Source organism: Channa argus, chromosome 10 (genome assembly GCF_033026475.1).
Source record: "Channa argus isolate prfri chromosome 10, Channa argus male v1.0, whole genome shotgun sequence".
Lineage (NCBI taxonomy): Eukaryota > Metazoa > Chordata > Actinopteri > Anabantiformes > Channidae > Channa > Channa argus.
In genome coordinates, this window is record NC_090206.1 from 15,859,692 (window position 1) to 15,882,169 (window position 22,478).

Here is a 22,478-nt window from a genome sequence, read left to right on the forward strand (position 1 = left end):
ACATAATAATAATGTTTTATTTGTTTGTTTGTTTATTAATTAGATGCTCTTATTGTGAAGGTCACGGCTAAAGGCATCAACTATCAGCTGGTGGCTCACAGCTGAGTTTTGGCTTCGTCTTTGATACTCAAACGACTTAGAGACGTTATTGTTAAGGTAAGAAGAACCTCTTTCCTACCATGTACATTAAAGACTGATTTTGTAACGTTTCATAGCTGCTAAAACTTAAACAACATAGATTAATATTAGACACGACCTAATTTGACTTTGAAGTTGTACGTAATTCACAACATGTTGACTTTGGAAATGATGTGAAATTAAAAAGGACGCGGTCATGAAGCCATAATTTATGCACATCCTCAAACTTTCTAAACCTTTAGAAACAAAGGTTACCATCTCATGTAACGCTAGGCCTTCGTTTATTTGTTGAACATAGACATATTAGTATTATGGTCTACAAACACAATTTAATATTACTTGTATAACATAATTTGTTTTTGCAGGTGGTGAAAGTCATCTGGAAACCAGTCCCAGGTTCACAAAAATAAGTCCCAGAGATGGCTCCAACTCTGGTTAGGAAATTATAACTCAATAAGAAAATACAAAGTTATGCTATAGTGTCTTTATGTTTTGTTTTCTATTGTAGCAGTTATTGCTCGTATATTTTACATTGGACAAGATGTATATCAAGTGTTAAGTGTTTATCGTATTGATCATTTGAAATTCTTAGTCTTATCTTTGTTTAACCCAGATTATGTCAGAGATCAATCAGGTCAAACATTTTTGCCAAAACTGTCCGTTGCAAAGTCTTTTTTTTTTGTTTTCTCTAATCCATGTAGGACAAGAAACCAGAGTGTGGGGACTTGATTAAAATCGACCGTGGTTCCTATCAGCACTGGGCAATTTACATTGGAGATAGCTTTGTTGTTCACTTGGCAGCACCCTGTGAGTCACTCTACACATTGTCTGGGCTGTGACTTTCAGATACTGACTGAAACAAAATGCACAATTGTCTGACAGGTTCCATTCACATCAAATTAGAATATCAGTCTTCATTATTTTATTCAATAAATAATAAAATGTAAAAAATACTATATATACTATTTTGTGCTTAAACCCAGTGTGATTATGTCAGTTTTTCTTATGCATTGATTCCTTTTTATTTGTAGCTTTTCTACATACGAAGGCTATGGTGAAGAAAGAGAAATTGTTGGATGTGGTGGGAACCAACAAATGGGAAATCAACAACAGTCTGGACGAGAAGTATAAGCCCCGCCCGATTCCCATCTTTGTTAAAGAGGCCTGTGAGCTTGTGGGACAGGAGCTGTCATATTCTGTTTTCAGAGAGAACTGTGAGCACTTTGTCAACGTGCTGCGCTACGGTGAGGCCATATCTGTGCAGGTACATTTCCAGATGTTGAAATTCTACATACACAAGATAATTTGTGCACCAGGGGACAGTGTGTCTGACTTGTGTCTAGAGCTGAGTTTAAATCAAAAAAATGATGGAAAACCACTGGCCTATTATATTACTTGTGTCTTCAGCTCTCTCCAAAAGAAAAATCCAAACAAATTGACTTAGCGGGAGTAAACATCTAAGTGTCATCACAGCAATGAAATAATATATTAAGAGAAAATTACTCCAATAGAAAAATGTAGAAAGTTTAAATGACTAGCGAGGGAACCCATACTGTACACTTTATTTCCTAACACAGTTCTACCACTCCTAAAAGGTTTTCAATATCTTTTGAGAAAGCTGTTTCTTATTAGTTTATTCTGCTATTAAACATAGCAGGTGTGGTTCAGTTTGTTGTAGTTTAATCTGAAAACTCAACATATGTTGAGGTGCAGACTGGTCTGAGCTTCTGTGCTAATCAGACAAAATTAAAATAGAACTCACAACTCCTAAAGTTCAACAAAAAATGTTTAGTGAGTAAAGCATGGTGTGCTGATGAAGAGTTGTGCCACGTATCTATTAGTGGAAGTACATGTTTTTCAAGCTTTCCCGTGTCCTATGCAAAAGTATTCTGCTGGGTGGGACCTTATCTGTACAGAGCAGTGCTAGAAGACATTTTCTGGGTGTGTACAGATATGTAGCTATGGTGGAAATATTGAGAAAACATTTATTTGGAATCAACAAATTGCTCTCTCTTGGTCAAATGTATATATCTGTGTTGTACAACTATCGGATTCAGTATGTTTATAATAATGTAAGATGTAACGTGATAATAAAAGGATTGTTCACAGTGAGCTGATCAATGTAGACTAAACCAAAAATGTATTTTAGATTACACAAATTAAATGTTGTACTCAATTATAAGCAGCTAAGAATTAATACTTCCCTTTTAAACTAAACAGGATGTTAGTTTTAAAAAAAGCAGCTGGTTTTCTTTAATATGCCGTCTGAATGATTGAATTTTTGTTGTGTTGTCTTTTTGTTTTTGTGGATGCTGCACAAAGACTGAGTATCATTATAGAAAATACAGGAGGCAGAGCTGGAGGTAACAGAGCTTAAGATGTTTAGGTTCTCTTTGGGAGTGTCGAGGATGGATAGGATCAGGAATGAGGACATAAGAGGGACAGCTCATGTTAGATGTTTTGGATTAAAGAAGTTAGTTGGTTAGTTGGTGAGCATTCAGCTTTTTTCAGCCTATATCTGATACTCTGACCTACTGAGAATTTTCTTTTACCGTGATGTTTTGGTCATAGTAGTTTGTAAATTCTACTATTCTTCAGGTATTTGACTTAAACTTTGCATTCAGCTATTGCATTTCTACAGTTTCCGGGATTTTTATGCTACTAATTCATGTTACATCTACTTATGGCAAAACAGTTAACCTTTAATTCTGCTTACTTTCTACTTTTATCAAATGTCTATACATTTTATAGTACACATTTCATCTATTTTAGCAAAAGCAAAACTTTCCGCTATATTTTTAATATTTCTGCAAAAACAGTTGATCTTTTTTCAGCTTTGTTTGCAAAATCCTTTCAACGCTGAAGCCTTCACAGTGCATTTTCTTTTTGGAAATGGTTTTTGTAGTTATTTATACAGACTTTCAGGTATCAACAATGGTGTGCTGTATACATTTTTTTTCAGTAAAAATGAAATCATTGGGTTTTATTATCCTTTATCCTCATACTGTTCAATTAGTATGTTTGAAGATGGAGAAGAAATTGCAGGGGGAGGGAAAACAAGAACCTGAACCTGAAGGAGGTGCCACTGATAACATTCTTCCTGGTTAATTTCAGTCAAACTTGGTGAGGGTGTGACTTGGTCATTCTTCTTTTATATGCATTCCATTTCTCTCATCTTTGTTTGAAGGTCTCGCCATCAGCTTTCAAAAAAATGGGTTAATTTTTCCATGAGATGTATTTCCTCTACTGCGTCAAGCCAATGCTTTAACTTTGGTGGTTCAGTCTTCAACCAATTTCTTGTGACGGCTTTTAAAAGCGATTATTCAGATCTTAAATAGGTATGATAATTTTAATGTTTTAAATGTCTGCTCACCAAGTCTCTGCTCACTGGTTAATTAAAATGTTTCATTTTTTCCCTCTGCAGGTGGATAAAACCATTGACAAATTCCTAATGGAATTCCTGGCTCTGATAAAAGCTATGGGATTGAACAAATACGAAAACAAGAACACACAGTGAAGTTCGAGGTTGTCATTCTTAGTGGCTTGATTAAAAGATGCCCAGCAAAATCATATTTGACATGATCAGTCTAAAATAACACTGCCTTTACATTACAATTTACTCTTATACATTTGTGATTTAGCAGGAAATTTGGTAGATTTCTCTTTCGACTTCTGCACTTTACCTCCTTGTGTCCCTCACTCCATCATATTTTGAAAACAATGCAATGCTGGTTTAGGCTGTGTTTAAATGATTTGAATAAAAATGAATTTGTGTGAATCTGTCTCTTACTGCAGTAAAAGTTCCAATCCATTAATAAAAAAATATCCACAAGTAAAAGACCTGCAATTTATATCAGCCTTTATAGAATTCCTATACGTAATATTAATTTTATTCAGTAACAAAATCGGAATTGGCCTTAAAACACTCACTGTGTATAACTGGGTTTTATATATAGAAAGTAGAATTTCTAAACTGACTTCAATCAGTATATCAATCAATAGAGTTTTTATATGTAAATAATCACATAATCAAACCTTGGACATTCTCCTTGGATTCATACGTAACAGGTCTGAAATTAAAGTAACTGCACAAATAGAAAAAACAACCCCCCCCCAAAAAAAAACAGCCCAGGTGGATAAAAGAGGTGCCCAGGCCCGGGCATTGAGCCGGATGAACTCATGAACCTCCTACAGACAAACACAAATAATTAAAAGCTGAAATTTCCTGACTACTTTATAAGGAAAGGAAAACATTTATGAGATAACATTTATCAGTAAGATTGGGCAGAGGCTGTAAAACAAATATGGTAACATACTGATGTTGGGCTATTTAAATACACTTTAGTTTATTGAGATGCCATTTTAGAATAGGAAGCTTAAATGATAACAAAACTAAAGACTGTAACTGAGTTATTACTTCAAAGCACAAAATTAGGGGGTGGGAAAACTTACTTCCATTACTGATTATGTTATAGTGGTTTTATTTTTATTAGTTCTTTGATGTGTAGAATGTGGAAAAAATAAAAAAGTCATGAATTTAAAGGATGAATGTAATAGGAGATAATCATCAAAATGGGTGCAGATACATTTTCTCTCTATTCATTATAAACATTAATCCATGACAACTTACTGAAAATAGCTCGTAGAGGTATAATCTTTATTTAGTTTATATTTTTTTACTTGATTGATGTAATTTTCAAGATTTGTTTTTTGTGTGGGGGTATGATCAAGTATCCTTTTATTTTCACACCTGTATGATGTCCTCCAGGTTAGAGCTGACCCCAGAGCTAGCATCCCCCTCTGTCTCCAAGTTGTGCAGGTAGGCAGAGACATGCTCATCATACACACCCCTGAGATGCTCCAGCACTGTCATAACTTTCCATAACTTCCAACATGGTTCTTTACGACAGTGAAGTAACATATAAATGTGTATCACGCCACTGTTTGCACAGTTTCCATAAAAACAAGAAGAATTGTGTACGAAATGGACTTTATAGTCTAAATGTGATTGTTCTGTTGGCGTCTCCACCATCACTCACCTCAGGGCAGTCTGCGGGGTGTGAGTGTGTGAGCTCTGCATCGCTTTCAGCGGACTCCCGTCAAACACCACACACATCACTTTTTTTTTAACATTAAAGCGTCACATGAAATTAATTTGTGGTCCCTGGAGCTTCGATATACACAACTAAAACAGCTTTTTGTTGTTCTCTGTGTCCAATTTCAGGACTCAAATACAACAACAGAACGCTCCTAAACCGGAAAACAAGATTTCTTCTTCGATAAATAAAGACAAGCAAAGAACACAGCCGATGTCACTGGCGACACCTAGTGGTCTTGGATAGATTGATTTATTTACGACACTGACGAAACCATTTTTATCGATGATGTCTTTCCTTAGTGTACACGTTTTCTGTTTTAAGACATTTACAAATTTTATTGATCAAGGTGTGATTAAATAATATAATCTATTTCATTCAAGAATGTGGTCCGAAAAAAAGGAGAAACTACTTAGAATTTAAAAGTCATAGGTGTGTTCTATCCCGTAATAGTAATGTATTTACCAAAAAAAAACTTTTTTTAAAGGACCAACTCGAAAAGAATTTAATGATAATGATAATTTAATGAGCACAGGTGTTTTGTCTAGCCAATCCCTTTATAGACTGTGAGAGAGGGTAATCTAAACATAATAATAATAATAATAATAATAATGTTTTATTTGTTTGTTTGTTTATTAATTAGATGCTCTTATTGTGAAGGTCACGGCTAAAGGCATCAACTATCAGCTGGTGGCTCACAGCTGAGTTTTGGCTTCGTCTTTGATACTCAAACGACTTAGAGACGTTATTGTTAAGGTAAGAAGAACCTCTTTCATACCATGTACATTGAAGAGTGATTTTGTAACATTTCATGGCTGATAAAACTTAAACAACATAGATTAATATTAGACACGACCTAATTTGACTTTGAAGTTGTACGTAATTCACAACATGTTGACTTTGGAAATTATGTGAAATTAAAAAGGAGGCGGTCATGAAGCCACAATTTATGCACATCCTCAAACTTTCTAAACCTTTAGAAACAAAGGTTACCATCTCATGTAACGCTAGGCCTTTGTTTATTTGTTGAACATAGACATATTAGTATTATGGTCTACAAACACAATTTAATATTACTTGTATAACATAATTTGTTTTTGCAGGTGGTGAAAGTCATCTGGAAACCAGTCCCAGGTTCACAGAAATAAGTCCCAGACATGGCTCCGACTCTGGTTAGGAAATTATAACTCAATAAGAAAATACAAAGTTATGCTATAGTGTCTTTATGTTTTGTTTTCTATTGTAGCAGTTATTGCTCGTATATTTTACATTGGACAAGATGTATATGAAGTGTTAAGTGTTTATCGTATTGATCATTTGAAATTCTTAGTCTTCTCTTTGTTTAACCCAGATTATGTCAGAGGTCAATCAGGTCAAACATCTTGCTGCCAAAACTGTCCGTTGCAGTCACTTTTTTTCTGTCTTCTCTAATCCATGTAGGACAAGAAACCAGAGTGTGGGGACTTGATTAAAATCAACCGTGGTTCCTATCAGCACTGGGCAATTTACATTGGAGATGGCTTTGTTGTTCACTTGGCAGCACCCTGTGAGTCACTCTACACATTGTCTGAGCTGTGACTTTCAGATACTGAATAAAACAAAATGCTCAATTTCAAATTACAATATCAGTCTTCATTATTTGGTTCAATAAATAATAAAATGTAAAAAATACTATATATACTATTTTGTGCTTAAAGCCAGTGTGATTGTATCCGTTTTTCTTATGCATTGATTCCTTTTTATTTGTAGCTTTTCTACATATGAAGGCTATGGTGAAGAAAGAGAAATTGTTGGATGTTGTGGGAACCAACAAATGGGAAATCAACAACAGTCTGGACAAGACGTATGAGCCCCGCCCGGTTCACATCTTTGTTAAAGAGGCCTGTGAGCTTGTGAGACAGGAGCTGTCGTACTCCGTTCTCAACGAGAACTGTGAGCACTTTGTCAACGTGCTGCGCTATGGCGAGGCCATATCTGTGCAGGTACATTTCCAGATGTTGAAATTCTACAGACACAAGATAATTTGTGCACCAGGGGACAGTGTGTCTGACTTGTGTCTAGAGCTGAGTTTAATTCAAAAAAATGATGGAAAACCACTGGCCTATTATATTACTTGTGTCTTCAGCTCTCTCCAAAAGAAAAATCCAAACAAATTGACTTAGCGGGAGTAAACATCTAAGTGTCATCACAGCAATGAAATAATATATTAAGAGAAAATTACTCCAATAGAAAAATGTAGAAAGTTTAAATGACTAGCGAGGGAACCCATACTGTACACTTTATTTCCTAACACAGTTCTACCACTCCTAAAAGGTTTTCAATATCTTTTGAGAAAGCTGTTTCTTATTAGTTTATTCTGCTATTAAACATAGCAGGTGTGGTTCAGTTTGTTGTAGTTTAATCTGAAAACTCAACATATGTTGAGGTGCAGACTGGTCTGAGCTTCTGTGCTAATCAGACAAAATTAAAATAGAACTCACAACTCCTAAAGTTCAACAAAAAATGTTTCGTGAGTAAAGCATGGTGTGCTGATGAAGAGTTGTGCCACGTATCTATTAGTGGAAGTACATGTTTTTCAAGCTTTCCCGTGTCCTATGCAAAAGTATTCTGCTGGGTGGGACCTTATCTGTACAGAGCAGTGCTAGAAGACATTTTCTGGGTGTGTACAGATATGTAGCTATGGTGGAAATATTGAGAAAACATTTATTTGGAATCAACAAATTGCTCTCTCTTGGTCAAATGTATATATCTGTGTTGTACAACTATCGGATTCAGTATGTTTATAATAATGTAAGATGTAACGTGATAATAAAAGGATTGTTCACAGTGAGCTGATCAATGTAGACTAAACCAAAAATGTATTTTAGATTACACAAATTAAATGTTGTACTCAATTATAAGCAGCTAAGAATTAATACTTCCCTTTTAAACTAAACAGGATGTTAGTTTTAAAAAAAGCAGCTGGTTTTCTTTAATATGCCGTCTGAATGATTGAATTTTTGTTGTGTTGTCTTTTTGTTTTTGTGGATGCTGCACAAAGACTGAGTATCTTTATAGAAAATACAGGAGGCAGAGCTGGAGGTAACAGAGCTTAAGATGTTGAGGTTCTCTTTGGGAGTGTCGAGGATGGCTAGGATCAGGAATGAGGACATCAGCGGGACAGCTCATGTTAGATGTTTTGGAGATAAAGAAGTTAGTTGGTGTGAGAGAAGAGGATGCAGAGGACAGGGTTAGATGGAAGCACATGATTCGCTGTGGCGACTCCTGAAAGGGAAAAGCCGAAAGCAAAAGAAGAAGAAGAAGCACAAAGACTGAGTATCTGTGCAATGGGCATGATGTTTGGCATGACGGAGAAAACGATCTTCATTGATTTCACAGTTTCATTTCACCTGAATGGAAACATGAATTATTTTAAACCTAAACATTAGAAAATGAGAACAAAAAAAAAACAATAATAAACAGGCAAGTGGGTTTTTTTTGTTTGTTTTTAGGGAAATGGAAGATACAGAAGATTCTTACAGTTACCCTCGTGATTGTGTTTTAGATCCATAGATTCATCTAAACTAAAGCACAGTGTACATTTATGTTAACATAGTTAAAAGGTGATCTTTAGCAGTAGCAGTACAAAATAAGTGTAAAATGTCCTTGTAGGTAAGTGAGAGTTCACAAACTTGTTGATGATTTTTTTTTTAATCTACTCTAAATGCTGGAGCATTCAACTTTTTTCAGCTTATATTTGATACTCTGACCTACTGAGAATTTACCTTTACCGTGAAGTTTTGGTCATAGTAGCTTGTAAATTCTACTATTCTTCAGGTGTTCGACTTAAACTTTGCACTCAGCTATTGCATTTCTACAGTTTCCGGGATTTTTATGCTACTAATTTATGTTACATCTACTTGTGGCAAACAGCTGATCTTTTTTCAGCTTTGTTTGCAAAATCCTTTCAACGCTATAGCCTTCACAGTGCATTTTCTTTTTGGAAATGTTTGTTCTAGTTATTTATACAGACTTTCAGGTATCAAAAATGGTGTGCTGTATACATTTTTTTTCAGTAAAAATGAAATCATTGGGTTTTATTGGTATCCTCATACCGTTCAATTAGTATGTTTGAAGATGGAGAAGAAATTGCAGGGGGAGGGTAAACAAGAACCTGAACCTGAAGGTTCCACTGATAACATTCTTCCTGGTTAATTTCCGTCAAACTTGGTGAGGCTGTGACTTGGTCATTCTTCTTTTATATGCAGTCCATTTCTCTCATCTTTGTTTGAAGGTCTCGCCATTAGCTTTCAAAAAATGGGTTAATTTTTCCATGAGATGTATTTCCTCTACTGCGTCAAGCCAATGCTTTAATTTTAGTGGTTCACTCTTCAACCAATTTCTTGTGATGGCTTTTTAATTGCGATTATTCAGATCTTAAATAGGTATGATAATTTGAATGTTTTAAATGTGTGCTCACCAAGTCTCTGCTCACTGGTTAATTAAAATGTTTCCTTCTTTCCCTCTGCAGGTGGATGAGAAAAGAGAACAAATCCGAAAGGAAATTCTGGCTCTGTTAGAAGCTTTGTTTGGATTGAACGAATACGAAAACAAGAACACACAGTGAAGTCCGAGGTTGTCGTTCTTAGTGGCTTGATTAAAAGATGCCCAGCAAACTCATATTTGACATGATCAGTCTAAAATAACACTGCCTTTACATTACAATTTACTCTTAAACATTTGTGGTTTAGCAGGAAATTTGGTAGATTTCTCTTTCGACTTCTGCACTTTACCTCCTTGTGTCCCTCACTCCATCATATTTTGAAAACAATGCAATGCTGGTTGGTTTGGGCTCAAGGGCATTTTTATTTATTCAGACTGCACTTAGAAGCACAGCATCAACTGTGGTGCCAAGATGAAGTATGTTTAATTGTTAATAATACATTTTCCAAGATTTAATCCAAGATTAATAATGAATTTTCCAAGATTTTGAAAGATGAGATTCATAATGTTTCTATTATTTAAAATGAAATCGAGCTACCAAACGCTGCACGCTCAGCTGACTCTCTGCCAATATTCAAAAAACTGCTGAAAACTGAAGTCTTCCGCATCTTCCTATGCACTTAAATCTCTTAAAAAAAAAAAAAAAAAAAAACTTTCTGTTCTCTTGCACTTGTATCTCGTGAACTGTGAACACTTTTCTGATAGGACTTTGCTTTGATGTTTTCTCCTTGACTTAGATTTTTGCTTGCCTTGTACCTCACTTGTAATTCGCTTTGGATAAAAGCGTCTGCTAAATGACTAAATGTAAATGTAAATGTAAATGTTAAAGGGTCAAAAAGAGTTACTCATGAAGAAATAGTTTCTTGAATCAAATCGAAACAATTTTTCTGTTATTTCTGTTATGTCTGCTATCTAATAACTTTTACGTTAAAATAAGTTAATACAACAAAATTTTTAAATCTCACAGGAAAGCCATATATTGTAAAACATATATGTTTTACCATGTTTGTAAATGTGTGAATCTGTATCTTACTGCAGTAAAAGTTCTAATCCATTAATAAAAAAATACCCACAAGTAAAAGACCTGTAATTTAAATCTGCCTCCATTGAATTCCTACGTAATATTAATTTTATTCAGTAACAAAATCGGAATTGGCCTTAAAACACTCACTGTGTATAACTGCGTTTTATATATAGAAAGTAGAATTTCTAAACTGACTTCAATCAGTATATCAATCAATAGAGTTTTTATATGTAACTAATCACATAATCAAACCTTGGACATTCTCCTTGGATTCATACGTAACAGGTCTGAAATTAAAGTAACTGCACAAATAGAAAAAACAACCCCCCCAAAAAAACAGCCCAGGTGGATACCAGAGGAGCCCAGGCCCGGGCATTCAGCCGGATGAACTCCTCATAAACTCATGAACCTCCTACAGACAAACACAAATACACAAATAATTAAAAGCAGAAATTTCCTGACTACTTCATGAAGACAGGAAAACATTTATGAGAGAACATTTATCAGTAAGATTGGGCAGGGGCTGTAAAACAAATATGGTAACATATGTATATAAATACACTTTAGTTTATTGAGATACCATTTTAGAATAGGAAGCTTAAATGATACCAAAACTAAAGGCTGTAACTGAGTTATTACTTCAAAGCACAAAATTAGGGGGTGGGAAAACTTACTTCCATTACTGATTATGTTATAGTGGTTTTATTTTTATTAGTTCTTTGATCTGTAAAATGTGGAAAAAATAAAAAAGTCATGAATTTAAAGGATGAATGTAATAGGAGATAATCATCAAAATGGTTGCAGATACATTTTCTCTCTATTCATTATAAACATTAATCCATGACAATTTACTGAAAATAGCTCGTAGAGGTATAATCTTTATTTAGTTTATATTTTTTTACTTGATTGATGTGATTTTCAAGATTTGTTTTTTGTGTGGGGGTATGATCAAGTGTCCTTTTATTTTCACACCTGTATGATGTCCTCCAGGTTAGAGCTGACCCCAGAGCTAGCATCCCCCTCTGTCTCCAAGTTGTGCAGGTAGGCAGAGACATGCTCATCATACACACCCCTGAGATGCTCCAGCACTGTCATAACTTTCCATAACTTCCAACATGGTTCTTTACGACAGTGAAGTAACATATAAATGTGTATCACGCCACTGTTTGCACAGTTTCCATAAAAACAAGAAGAATTGTGTACGAAATGGACTTTATAGTCTAAATGTGATTGTTCTGTTGGCGTCTCCACCATCACTCACCTCAGGGCAGTCTGCGGGGTGTGAGTGTGTGAGCTCTGCATCGCTTTCAGCGGACTCCCGTCAAACACCACACACATCACTTGGTCTTTTAACATTAAAGCGTCACATGAAATTAATTTGTGGTCCCTGGAGCTTCGATATATACAACTAACACAGCTTTTTGTTGTTCTCTGTGTCCAATTTCAGGACTCAAATACAACGACAGGGCGCTCCTAAACTGGAAAATAAGATTTCTTCTTCGATAAATAAGGACAAGCAAAGAACACAGCCGATGTCACTGGCGACACCTAGTGGTCTTGGATAGATTGATTTATTTACGACACCATTTCAAACCATTTCTATTGATGTTGTCTTTTCTTAGTGTACATGTTTTCTATTTTAACACATTTACAAATTGTATTGATCAAGGTGTGATTCAATAATATAATCTGTTTCATTCAAGAATTTGGTCCGAAATAAGGATTAACTACTTAGAATTTAAAAGTCAGTGGTGTGTTCTATCCCGTAATAGTAATTTATTTACCAAAACAAAACTTTTTTTAATCCTATATTTTTTCATTCAAGAATTTGGACGAAATAATGTATAAACTACTTACAGTTTAAAAGTCAGTGGTGTGTTCGGTATTTACTGAAAATAGCTCGTATAGTATAATCTTTATTTAGTTTATATTTTTTCACTTGATTGATGTGATTTTCAAGATTTGTTTTTTGTCTGGGGGTATGATCAAGTGTCCTTTTATTTTCACACCTGTATGATGTCCTCCAGGTTAGAGCTGACCCCAGAGCTAGCATCCCCCTCTGTCTCCAAGTTGTGCAGGAAGGCAGAGACATGCTCATCATACACGCCCCTGAGATGCTCCAGCACTGCCCCTCGACAGGCCGGGACTGAGCGCAACAGCCGCACAGCACATCGGGCATGTTCCCGTACACTCAGCTTCCGGCCCTGAACAGTGTCAAAGCCGCTGATGAAGGACTTGATCTCCTGGGACATTTTCTGAGCACTTAAGAAATACAGTGGAAAATATCAATTTAGCAATAAATCATTAAGAAAATGAATCCTTAACAATTTGGTATCTGCTGCTCAGTCTGCTTTTATGTTTTTAATAAAACCTATTGATCAATAAAAAAGGGATGAAACTACAACTTATTTTCACTCTCCATTGTGGTTAATTTGCAAAGTTGGTTAATTGAGTCCAAAACAGAACAGTGAAAACGAACCATCATAATTGCCCAGAGTGTTTAAGTTAGGGCTGCAAAAGAAGATCATTTTCATCCACAAATAACAAATGACAATAATTTTCTTGATTTATGAACAATCAGTAATTATAATCCAATGATATGATATTCATTGATGTGAAATAAGACATTCTCGGTAGAAATCTAATTTTCCTTTGGTAGTAGTCGTCTACCTTTCATGGTGCAACTTTTATCTGGAACAGATTAGCCTATTTCTACACTGTGGAAAAGAAACTTTTGTTGTTCTCTGTGTCCAATTTCAGGACTGAAATACAACGACAGGACGCTCCTAAACCGGAAAACGAGATTTCTTATTCGATAAATAAAGACAAGCAAAGAACACAGCCGATGTCACTGGCGACACCTAGTGGTCTTGGATAGATTTATTAATTTACGACACCATTTCAAACCATTTTTATCAATGTTGTCTTTCCTTAGTGTACACGTTTTCTATTTTAACACATTTACAAATTTTATTGATCAAGGTGTGATTAAATAATATAATCTGTTTCATTCAAGAATTTGGTCCGAAATAAGGATTAACTACTTAGAATTTAAAAGTCAGTGGTGTGTTCTATCCCGTAATAGTAATTTATTTACCAAAACAAAACTTTTTTTAAAGGACCAACTCGAAAAGGATTTAATGATAATGATAATTTAATAAGCACAAGCGTTTTGTCTAGCCAATCCCTTTATAGACTGTGAGAGAGGGTAATCTAAACATAATCATAATAATAATAATAATTTATTTGTTTGTTTGTGAAGTGTTAAGTGTTTATCGTATTGTTCATTTGAACTTCTTAGTCTTATCTTTGTTTAACCCAGATTATGTCAGAGGTCAATTAGGTCAAACATCTTGTTGCCAAAACTTTCCGTTGCAAAGTCACTTTTTTTCTGTCTTCTCTAATCCAAGTAGGACAAGAAACCAGAGTGTGGGGACTTGATTAAAATCGACCGTGGTTCCTATCAACACTGGGCAGTTTACATTGGAGATGGCTTTGTTGTTCACTTGGCAGCACCCTGTGAGTCACTCTACACATTGTCTGGGCTGTGTCTTTCAGACACTGAATGAAACAAAATGCACAATTGTCTGACAGGTTCCATTCACATCAAATTAGAATATCGGTCTTCAATATTTGGTTCAATAAATAATAAAATGTAAAAAATACTATATATACAATTTTGTACTTAAACCCAGTGTGATTATGTCCGTTTTCTTATGCATTGATTCCTTTTTATTTGTAGCTTTTCTAAGTATAAAGGCTATGGTGAAGAAAGAGAAATTGTTGGACGTGGTGGGAACCAACGAATGGGAAATCAAAAACAGTCTGGACAAGACGTATGAGCCCGGTTCCCATCTTTGTTAAAGAGGCCTGTGCGCTTGTGGGACAGAAGCTGTCGTACTCTGTTCTCAGCGAGAACTGTGAGCACTTTGTCAACGTGCTGCGCTACGGTGAGGCCATATCTGTGCAGGTACATTTCCAGATGTTGAAATTCTACATACACAAGATAATTTGTGCACCAGGGGACAGTGTGTCTGACTTGTGTCTAGAGCTGAGTTTAAATCAAAAAAATGATGGAAAACCACTGGCCTATTATATTACTTGTGTCTTCAGCTCTCTCCAAAAGAAAAACCATCTGTGCTACGGCAAGGCCGAATATAAAGTTTAAATGACTAGCGAAGGAACCCATACTGTACACTTTTTTTTCTAACAAAGTTCTACCACTCGTAAAAGGTTTTTTAAGAAAGCTGTTTCTAATTAGTTTATTCTCCTATTAAACATAGCAGGTGTGGTTCAGTTTGTTGTAGTTTAATCTGAAAACTCAACATTGGTCTGAGCTTCTTTGCTAATCAGACAAAATTAAAATAGAACTCACAACTCCTAAAGTTCAACAAAAAAGGTTTAGTGAGTAAAGCATGGTGTGCTGATGAAGAGTTGTGCCAGGTATCTATTAGTGGAAGTACATGTTTTTCAAGCTTGCCCGTGTCCTATGCAAAAGTATTCTGCTGCGTGGGACCTTATCTGTACAGAACAGTGCTAGAAGACATTTTCTGGGTGTGTACAGATATTTAACTATGGTGTAAATATTGAGAAAACATTTATTTGGAATCAACAAATTGCTCTCTCTTTGTCAAATGTATATTATCTGTGTTGTACAACTACGGGATTCAGTATGTTTATAATATAATAATGTAAGATGTAACGTGATAATAAAAGGATTGTTCACAGTGAGCTGATCAATGTAGACTAAACCAAAACTGTATTTTAGATGACACAAATTACATGTACTCAATTATAGGCAGCTAAGAATTACTATTTCCCTTTTAAACTAAACAGGATGTTAGTTTTAAAAAAAGCAGCTGGTTTTCTTTAATATGCCGTCTGAATGATTGAATTTTTGTTGTGTTGTCTTTTTGTTTTTGTGGATGCTGCACAAAGACTGAGTATCTTTATAGAAAATACAGGAGGCAGAGCTGGAGGTAACAGAGCTTAAGATGTTGAGGTTCTCTTTGGGAGTGTTGAGGATGGCTAGGATCAGGAATGAGGACATCAGCGGGACAGCTCATGTTAGATGTTTTGGAGATAAAGAAGTTAGTTGGTGTGAGAGAAGAGGATGCAGAGGACAGGGTTAGATGGAAGCACATGATTCGCTGTGGCGACTCCTGAAAGGGAAAAGCCGAAAGCAAAAGAAGAAGAAGAAGCACAAAGACTGAGTATCTGTGCAATGGGCATGATGTTTGGCATGACGGAGAAAACGATCTTCATTGATTTCACAGTTTTATTTCACCTGAATGGAAACATGAATTATTTTAAACCTAAACATTAGAAAATGAGAACAAAAAAAAAACAATAATAAACAGGCAAGTGCTACTCTAAATGCTGGAGCATTCAGGTTTTTTCAGCTTATATCTGATACTCTGACCTACTGAGAATTTACCTTTACCATGATGTTTTGGTCATAGTAGCTTGTAAATTCTACTATTCTTCAGGTGTTCGACTTAAACTTTGCATTCAGCTATTGCATTTCTACAGTTTCCGGGATTTTTATGCTACTAATTCATGTTACATCTACTTGTGGCAAAACAGTTAACCTTTAATTCTGCTTACTTTCTACTTTTATCAAATGTCTTTACATTTTATAGTAAACTTTTCATCTATTTTAGCAAAAGCAAAACTTTCAGCTATTTTTTAATATTTCAGCAAAAACAGTTGATTTTTTTTCAGCTTTGTTTGCAAAATCCTTTCAATGCTGAAGCCTTCACAGTGCATTTTCTTTTTGGAAATGGTTTTTGTAGTTATTTATACAGACTTTCAGGTATCAACAATGGTGTGCTGTATACATTTTTGCAGTAAAAATGAAATTATGGGGTTTTATTGGTATCCTCATACTGTTCAATTAGTATGTTTGAAGATGGAGAAGAAATTGCAGGGGGAGGGAAAACAAGAACCTGAACCTGAAGGAGGTGCCACTGATAACATTCTTCCTAGTTAATTTCAGTCACACTTGGTGAGGGTGTGACTTGGTCATTCTTCTTTTATATGCATTACATTTCTCTCATCTTTGTTTGAAGGTCTCGCCATTAGCTTTCCAAAAATGTGTTAATTTTTCCATGAGATGTTTTTCCTCTACTGCGTCAAGCCAATGCTTTAACTTTGGTGGTTCACTATTCAACCAATTTCTTGAGACGGCTTTTTAACTGCAATTATTCAGATCTTAAATAGGTATCATAATTTGAATGTTTTAAATGTGTGCTCAACAAGTCTCTGCTCACTGGTTAATTAAAATGTTTCCTTCTTTCCCTCTGCAGGTGGATGAGAAAAGAGAAATATGCCGAAAGGAAATACTGGCTCTGTTAAAAGCTCTGTTAGGATTGAACGAATAAGAAAACAAGAACACACAGTGAAGTCTGGGGTTGTCGTTCTTATTGGTTTGATTAACAGATCACCAGCAAACTCATATTTGACATGATCAGTCTAAAATAACACTGCCTTTACATTACAATTTATTCTTGAACATCTGTGGTTTAGCAGGAAATTTGGTAGATTTCTCTTTCGACTTCTGCACTTTACCTCCATGTGTCCCTCACTCCACCATATTTTGAAAACAATGCAATGCTGGTTGGTTTGGGCTCAAGGGAATTTTTATTTTTTTTAGACTGCACTTAGAAGTCAACTGTGGTGCCAAGATGAATTATGTTTAATTGTTAATAATACATTTTCCAAGATTTTGAAGGATGAGATTCGTAATGTTTCTATTATTTAAAATGTTAAAGGGTGAAAAAGAGTTACTCATGAAGAAATAGTTTCTTGAATCAAATCTAAACAATTTTTCTGTTATTTCTGTTATGTCTGCTATCTAACAACTTACGTTAAAATAAGTTGATACAACTGAATTGTTAAATATCACAGGAAAGCCATATATTGTCATGTTTTACCATGTTGTTTGTAAATGATTTTAATAAAAATGAATTTGTGTGAATCTGTATCTTACTGCATTAAAAGTTCCAATCCACTAATAGAAATATATCCACAAGTAAAAAGCCTGTAATTTATACCTGCCTTCATTGAATTCCTACGTTATATTAATTTCATTCAGTAACAATATCAGAATTGGCCTTAAAACAGTCACTGTGTATAACTGCGTTTTATATATAGAAAGTAGAATTTCTAAACTGACTTCAATCAGTATATCAGTCAATACAGAGTTTTTAATTGTAACTAATCACATAATCAAACCTTGGACATTCTCCTTACGATTCATATGTAACAGGTCCGAAATTAAAGTAACAGCACAATTAGAAAAAACAACCAAAAGAAATCTTCACTTCTTTACCCACAGCACTCACAACATTAAACTTACCGATGATTAAAGCCTTAATCTTCTCATATGATCTCAAGGGCTTTAATGAAGCTGGTACAATTGTGAAAACCCTATTTCTAGATAGGTTATATACCCAGTTATACTGATCTGCTGCCAGTTAACCTAATGTGAGAAAACCTGTTGCACCAGTTTTATTTTACAGTATTTACAGTTTTAGTATGCATTATTTGAATATTTGCGACATTGTGCTGGCATCAAAAAGGAGTGTTTATTAAACCCTTTTCATCAATTTTCTATAAAGTCACAACTTTACATACGTTTTGTTGTTCTCCGTGTCCAATTTCAGGACTCAAATACAACGAAAGTGCGCTTCTAAACCGGAAAACGACATTTCTTCTTCGGCTCAATAAAGGTAAGCAAAAAGACAGCCGACGTCACTGGCAACACCTAGTGGCCCTGGATAGGTTTATTTATTCATTTATTTATTTACGACACTGACGAAACCACTTATATCAGTGCTTTCTTCGCTTAGCATAGACGTTTATTGTTTTAATATATTTAGATAGGCTAATTGATTATAACAAGAGATTTAAAAATGTATTGATCAAGATGTGATTGTATAAACTACATAGAAATTAAAAGTCAGTGGTGTGTTTTATCCCGTAATATTAATTTATTTACCGGAACAAATTTCAAAACATTTTTAAAGGACCAACTCCAACAGGATTTTCATAGAGTGGTTAATTTAAGTATATTTGTAATCAATTCTGGTAGTTTTTTTTATATTTAAAGAGACAATTGCATAGATTAACAATGTGACACCAGAACTAATATGTAGACACATTAGACATAACATGTGTTTGTCACAGATTTGATTATTTTAAACATGAATATGAAAAATGCAACCACACATTTTAATTTACGGCAGAGTAAAAATAGTGGAAGTAATTTGCTACTTTATTTTACTTTATAAAAACTGAAGCAGTATAGTAAAGAAATACTAAAAAAAAAAAATTAAAAAAAAAGATTTAAAGATGTGTCGGTTTAGGGATTTTTGGAGGCTGCCTGTTGAATTGTAAATGCAATGTGTATAATGAATGGCACAAGCGTTTTGTCTTGTGTTGTGTTAGCCAATCCCTTTATAGACTGTGAGAGAGGGTAATGTAAACATAATAATAATATTTTATTTGTTTGTTTGTTTGTTTAATTAGATGCTTTTATTGTGAAGGTCACGGCTAAAAGCATCAACTATCAGCTGGTGGCTCACAGCTAAGTTTTGGCTTCGTCTTTGGTAAGCAAACGACTTAGAGACGTTATTGTTACGGTAAGAAGAAGCTCTTTCATACCATGTACATTGAAGAGTGTTGTTTGTGATTTTGTAACGTTTCATAGCGGAATAACAATTAGCTAAAACCGCTTATAGTTAAATGCGTGTGCGATGTAAATGTTGAAGCTAGACCCAAAGTAGCTTGTAGCCTGTTGTTAGCTAAAACTTAAACAACATAGATTAATATTAGACACGACCTAATTTGACTTTGAAGTTGTACGTAATTCACAACATGTTGACTTTGGAAACGATGTGAAATTAAAAAGGACGCGGTCATGAAGCCACAATTTATGCACATCCTCAAACTTTCTAAACCTTTAGAAACAAAGGTTACCATCTCATGTAACGCTAGGCCTTCGTTTATTTGTTGAACGTAGACATATTAGTATTACGGTCTACAAACACAATTTAATATTACTTGTATAACATAATTTGTTATTGCAGGTGGTGAAAGTCATCTGGAAACCAGTCCCAGGTTCACAGAAATAAGTCCCAGACATGGCTCCAACTCTGGTTAGGAAATTATAACTCAATAAGATAAAACAAAGTAATGCTATAGTGTCTTTATGTTTTGTTTTCTATTGTAGCAGTTATTGCTCGTATATTTTACATTGGACAAGATGTATATGAAGTGTTAAGTGTTTATCGTATTGATCATTTGAACTTCTTAGTCTTATCTTTGTTTAACCCAGATTATGTCAGAGGTCAATCAGGTCTTGTTGCCAAAACTGTCCGTTGCAAAGTCACTTTTTTTTCTGTCTTCTCTAATCCAAGTACGATGAGAAACCAGAGTGTGGGGACTTGATAGAAATCTTACGTGGATCCTATCAGCACTGGGCAGTTTACATTGGAGATGGCTTTGTTGTTCACTTGGCAGCACCCTGTGAGTCACTCTACACATTGTCTGGGCTGTGACTTTCAGATACTGACTGAAACAAAATGCACAATTATCTCACAGGTTCCATTCTCTTCAAATTAGAATATCAGCTTTTTGATTATTTGGTTCAATAAATAAAAAAATATTTACTACTTTGTGTTTAAACCCAATGGGATGTCGGTTTTTGATATTCATTTATTTCTTTTTATTTGTAGCTGAGCTCCCGGGTGCAGGTGTTCACAGTATGATGTCTGTCCTAACTGAGAAAGCTATGGTGAAGAAAGAGGAATTGTGGGATGTGGTGGGAACCAACCAATGGAAAATCAACAACAGTCTGGATGAGAAGTATGAGCCCCGCCCGGTTCATATCATTGTTAAAGAGGCCTGTGCACTCGTGGGACAGGAGCTGTCGTACTGCGTCTTCAGGGGAAACTGTGAGCACTTTGTCAACGAGCTGCGTTACGGCAAGGCCGAGTCCCGGCAGGTATTTTTCCAGCTGTTGAGATTCTACATACACAAGATAATTTGTGCACCAGGAACAGTGGGGAGGGAGCCCAAACTGTAGCAATGAAACACTATGAAGAGAAAATTATTCCAATAGATGAATCAACCGGCAATAGATGATTAGAAACTTTAACTGACTAGGGAGGGAGCCCAAACAAGTCCAACTTGGTGAAGGTGTAACTTGGTCATTCTTCTTTTGTATGCGGTCCATTTCTACCGTCTTTGTTTGAAGATCTCACCGTCAGCTCTCAAAAAATGGGTTAGTTTTTCCATGAGATGTATTTCCTCTACTGCGTTAATTTTGGTGGTTCACTCTTCAACCAATTTCTTGTGATGGCTTTTTTACTTGCAATTATTAAGATTTTACATAGGTATGATAAATTGAATGTTTTAAATTACTTTTCACCACATCCCTGCTCACTGGGTAATTAAAATGTTTCGTTCTTTTCCTCTGCAGGTACGTAAGGCAGGAGAAGCAGTCATGATTGCAGGCATAGCTGCAGCAGTGGGTCTGGGGGTTGTGGCCCTGGCAGGAGCACTGTTTGGAGGCAAAAAAAAAGAAAACAAGAACACACACTGAAGTTTGTCATTCTTAGCGGCTTGAGTAATAGATTACAAGCAAACTCATATTTGACATGATCAGTATAAAATAACACTGCCTTTACATTACAATTTACTCTTAAACATCTGTGGTTTAGCAGGAAATTTGGTAAATTTCTCTTTCAACTTCTGCACTTTACCTCCATGTGTCCCTCCCTCCATCATATTTTGAAAACAATACAATGCTGGTTGGTTTGGGCTTAAGGGCATTTTTATTTATTCAGACTGCACTTAGAAGCACAGCATCAACTGTGGTGCCAAGATGAAGTATGTTTAATTGTTAATAATACATTTTCCAAGATTTTGAAGGATGAGATTCATGATGTTTCTATTATTTAAAATCTTAAAGGGTGAAAAAGAGTTACTCATGAAGAAATAGTTTCTTGAATAAAATCGAAACAATGTTTCTGTTATGTCTGCTATATAACAACATTTTACATTAAAATTAATTGATATAACTATACTGTTAAATCTCACAGGAAAGCCATATATTGTCATGTACTACCATGTTGTTTGTAAATGATTTTAATAAAAAGTAATTTGTGTGAATCGGTATCTTACTGCAGTAACAGTTCCAATCGATTAATAAAAAAATATCCACAAGTAAAAGGCCTGTAATTTATCCCTGACTTCATAGAATTCCTACGTTATATTATTTTTTTTAGTAAAAAATTTGAATTTTCCTTGAAACAGCCACTTTGTGTACATACATTTTATATATAGAGAGTAGAATTTCTAGACCGACTTCAATCAGTATATCAGTCAAGAGATTCTAAATTGTAACTAATCACATTAGTCAAACCTTTCTCCTAAGATTCCTACCTAACAGTTCTGAAATTAAAGTAAATGCAAAATTAGAAAAACAAAAGAAATCTTCACTTCTTTACCCACAGCACTCACATCAAACTTACCGATGATTAAAGCCTTAATCTACCCATATGATCTCAAGTGCTTTAATGAAGCTGGTACAAATGTAAAAACTATTTCTAGATAGGTAGGTTATATACCCAGTTATACTGATCTGCTGACAGTTAACCTAATGTGAGAAAACCTGTTGCACCAGTTTTTTCTTTACAATCTTTATAGTTTTAGTGTCCATTATTAAATCT

At 35.0% G+C, this 22,478-nt stretch overlaps 2 protein-coding genes and 1 long non-coding RNA gene across 17 annotated transcripts; 2 read left to right on the top strand and 1 right to left on the bottom strand.

Annotated features, from left to right (window-relative positions):
* The first annotated feature begins 15 nt into the window (after nt 1-15).
* Nucleotides 16-3,916, top strand: LOC137133966 (phospholipase A and acyltransferase 3-like). 9 transcript variants are annotated; one of them, XR_010915356.1, is made up of 6 exons: nt 16-156; nt 504-572; nt 840-945; nt 1,170-1,382; nt 3,326-3,476; nt 3,563-3,916. XR_010915356.1 is itself a non-coding variant. In XM_067518210.1 (6 exons), the coding sequence occupies exons 2-5, from the start codon at nt 558-560 to the stop codon at nt 3,244-3,246; spliced, it is 426 nt and encodes a 141-aa protein (XP_067374311.1). In that variant the 5' UTR covers nt 17-156; nt 504-557; the 3' UTR covers nt 3,247-3,261; nt 3,563-3,916. The 9 variants fall into 9 exon arrangements, 4 of the variants coding, with proteins under 4 accessions (XP_067374312.1, XP_067374311.1, XP_067374313.1 ...); XR_010915354.1 differs by lacking the exons at nt 3,326-3,476; nt 3,563-3,916 and adding exons at nt 2,461-2,627; nt 3,155-3,260 and having other exon boundaries at nt 1,170-1,402; XR_010915353.1 differs by lacking the exons at nt 3,326-3,476; nt 3,563-3,916 and adding exons at nt 2,461-2,736; nt 3,155-3,242 and having other exon boundaries at nt 1,170-1,402.
* A 145-nt stretch (nt 3,917-4,061) lies between these two features.
* On the top strand, nt 4,062-21,978 carry LOC137133965 (phospholipase A and acyltransferase 3-like). Of its 7 annotated transcripts, none has more exons than XM_067518204.1 (6): nt 4,062-4,957; nt 5,363-5,990; nt 6,338-6,406; nt 14,154-14,259; nt 20,481-20,749; nt 21,227-21,978. In XM_067518204.1, the coding sequence occupies exons 3-6, from the start codon at nt 6,392-6,394 to the stop codon at nt 21,347-21,349; spliced, it is 513 nt and encodes a 170-aa protein (XP_067374305.1). In that variant the 5' UTR covers nt 4,062-4,957; nt 5,363-5,990; nt 6,338-6,391; the 3' UTR covers nt 21,350-21,978. The 7 variants fall into 7 exon arrangements, 6 of the variants coding, with proteins under 6 accessions (XP_067374305.1, XP_067374307.1, XP_067374306.1 ...); XM_067518206.1 differs by having other exon boundaries at nt 5,878-5,990; XM_067518205.1 differs by lacking the exon at nt 4,062-4,957 and having other exon boundaries at nt 5,403-5,537; nt 5,878-5,990.
* Nucleotides 10,935-12,187, bottom strand: LOC137133967 (uncharacterized). Its single transcript, XR_010915358.1, has 3 exons — nt 12,002-12,187; nt 11,713-11,861; nt 10,935-11,152 (listed from the first exon to the last, which is right to left on the bottom strand). It is a non-coding gene; the product is annotated as an uncharacterized lncRNA (long non-coding RNA).
* Nucleotides 21,979-22,478: the final 500 nt, after the last annotated feature.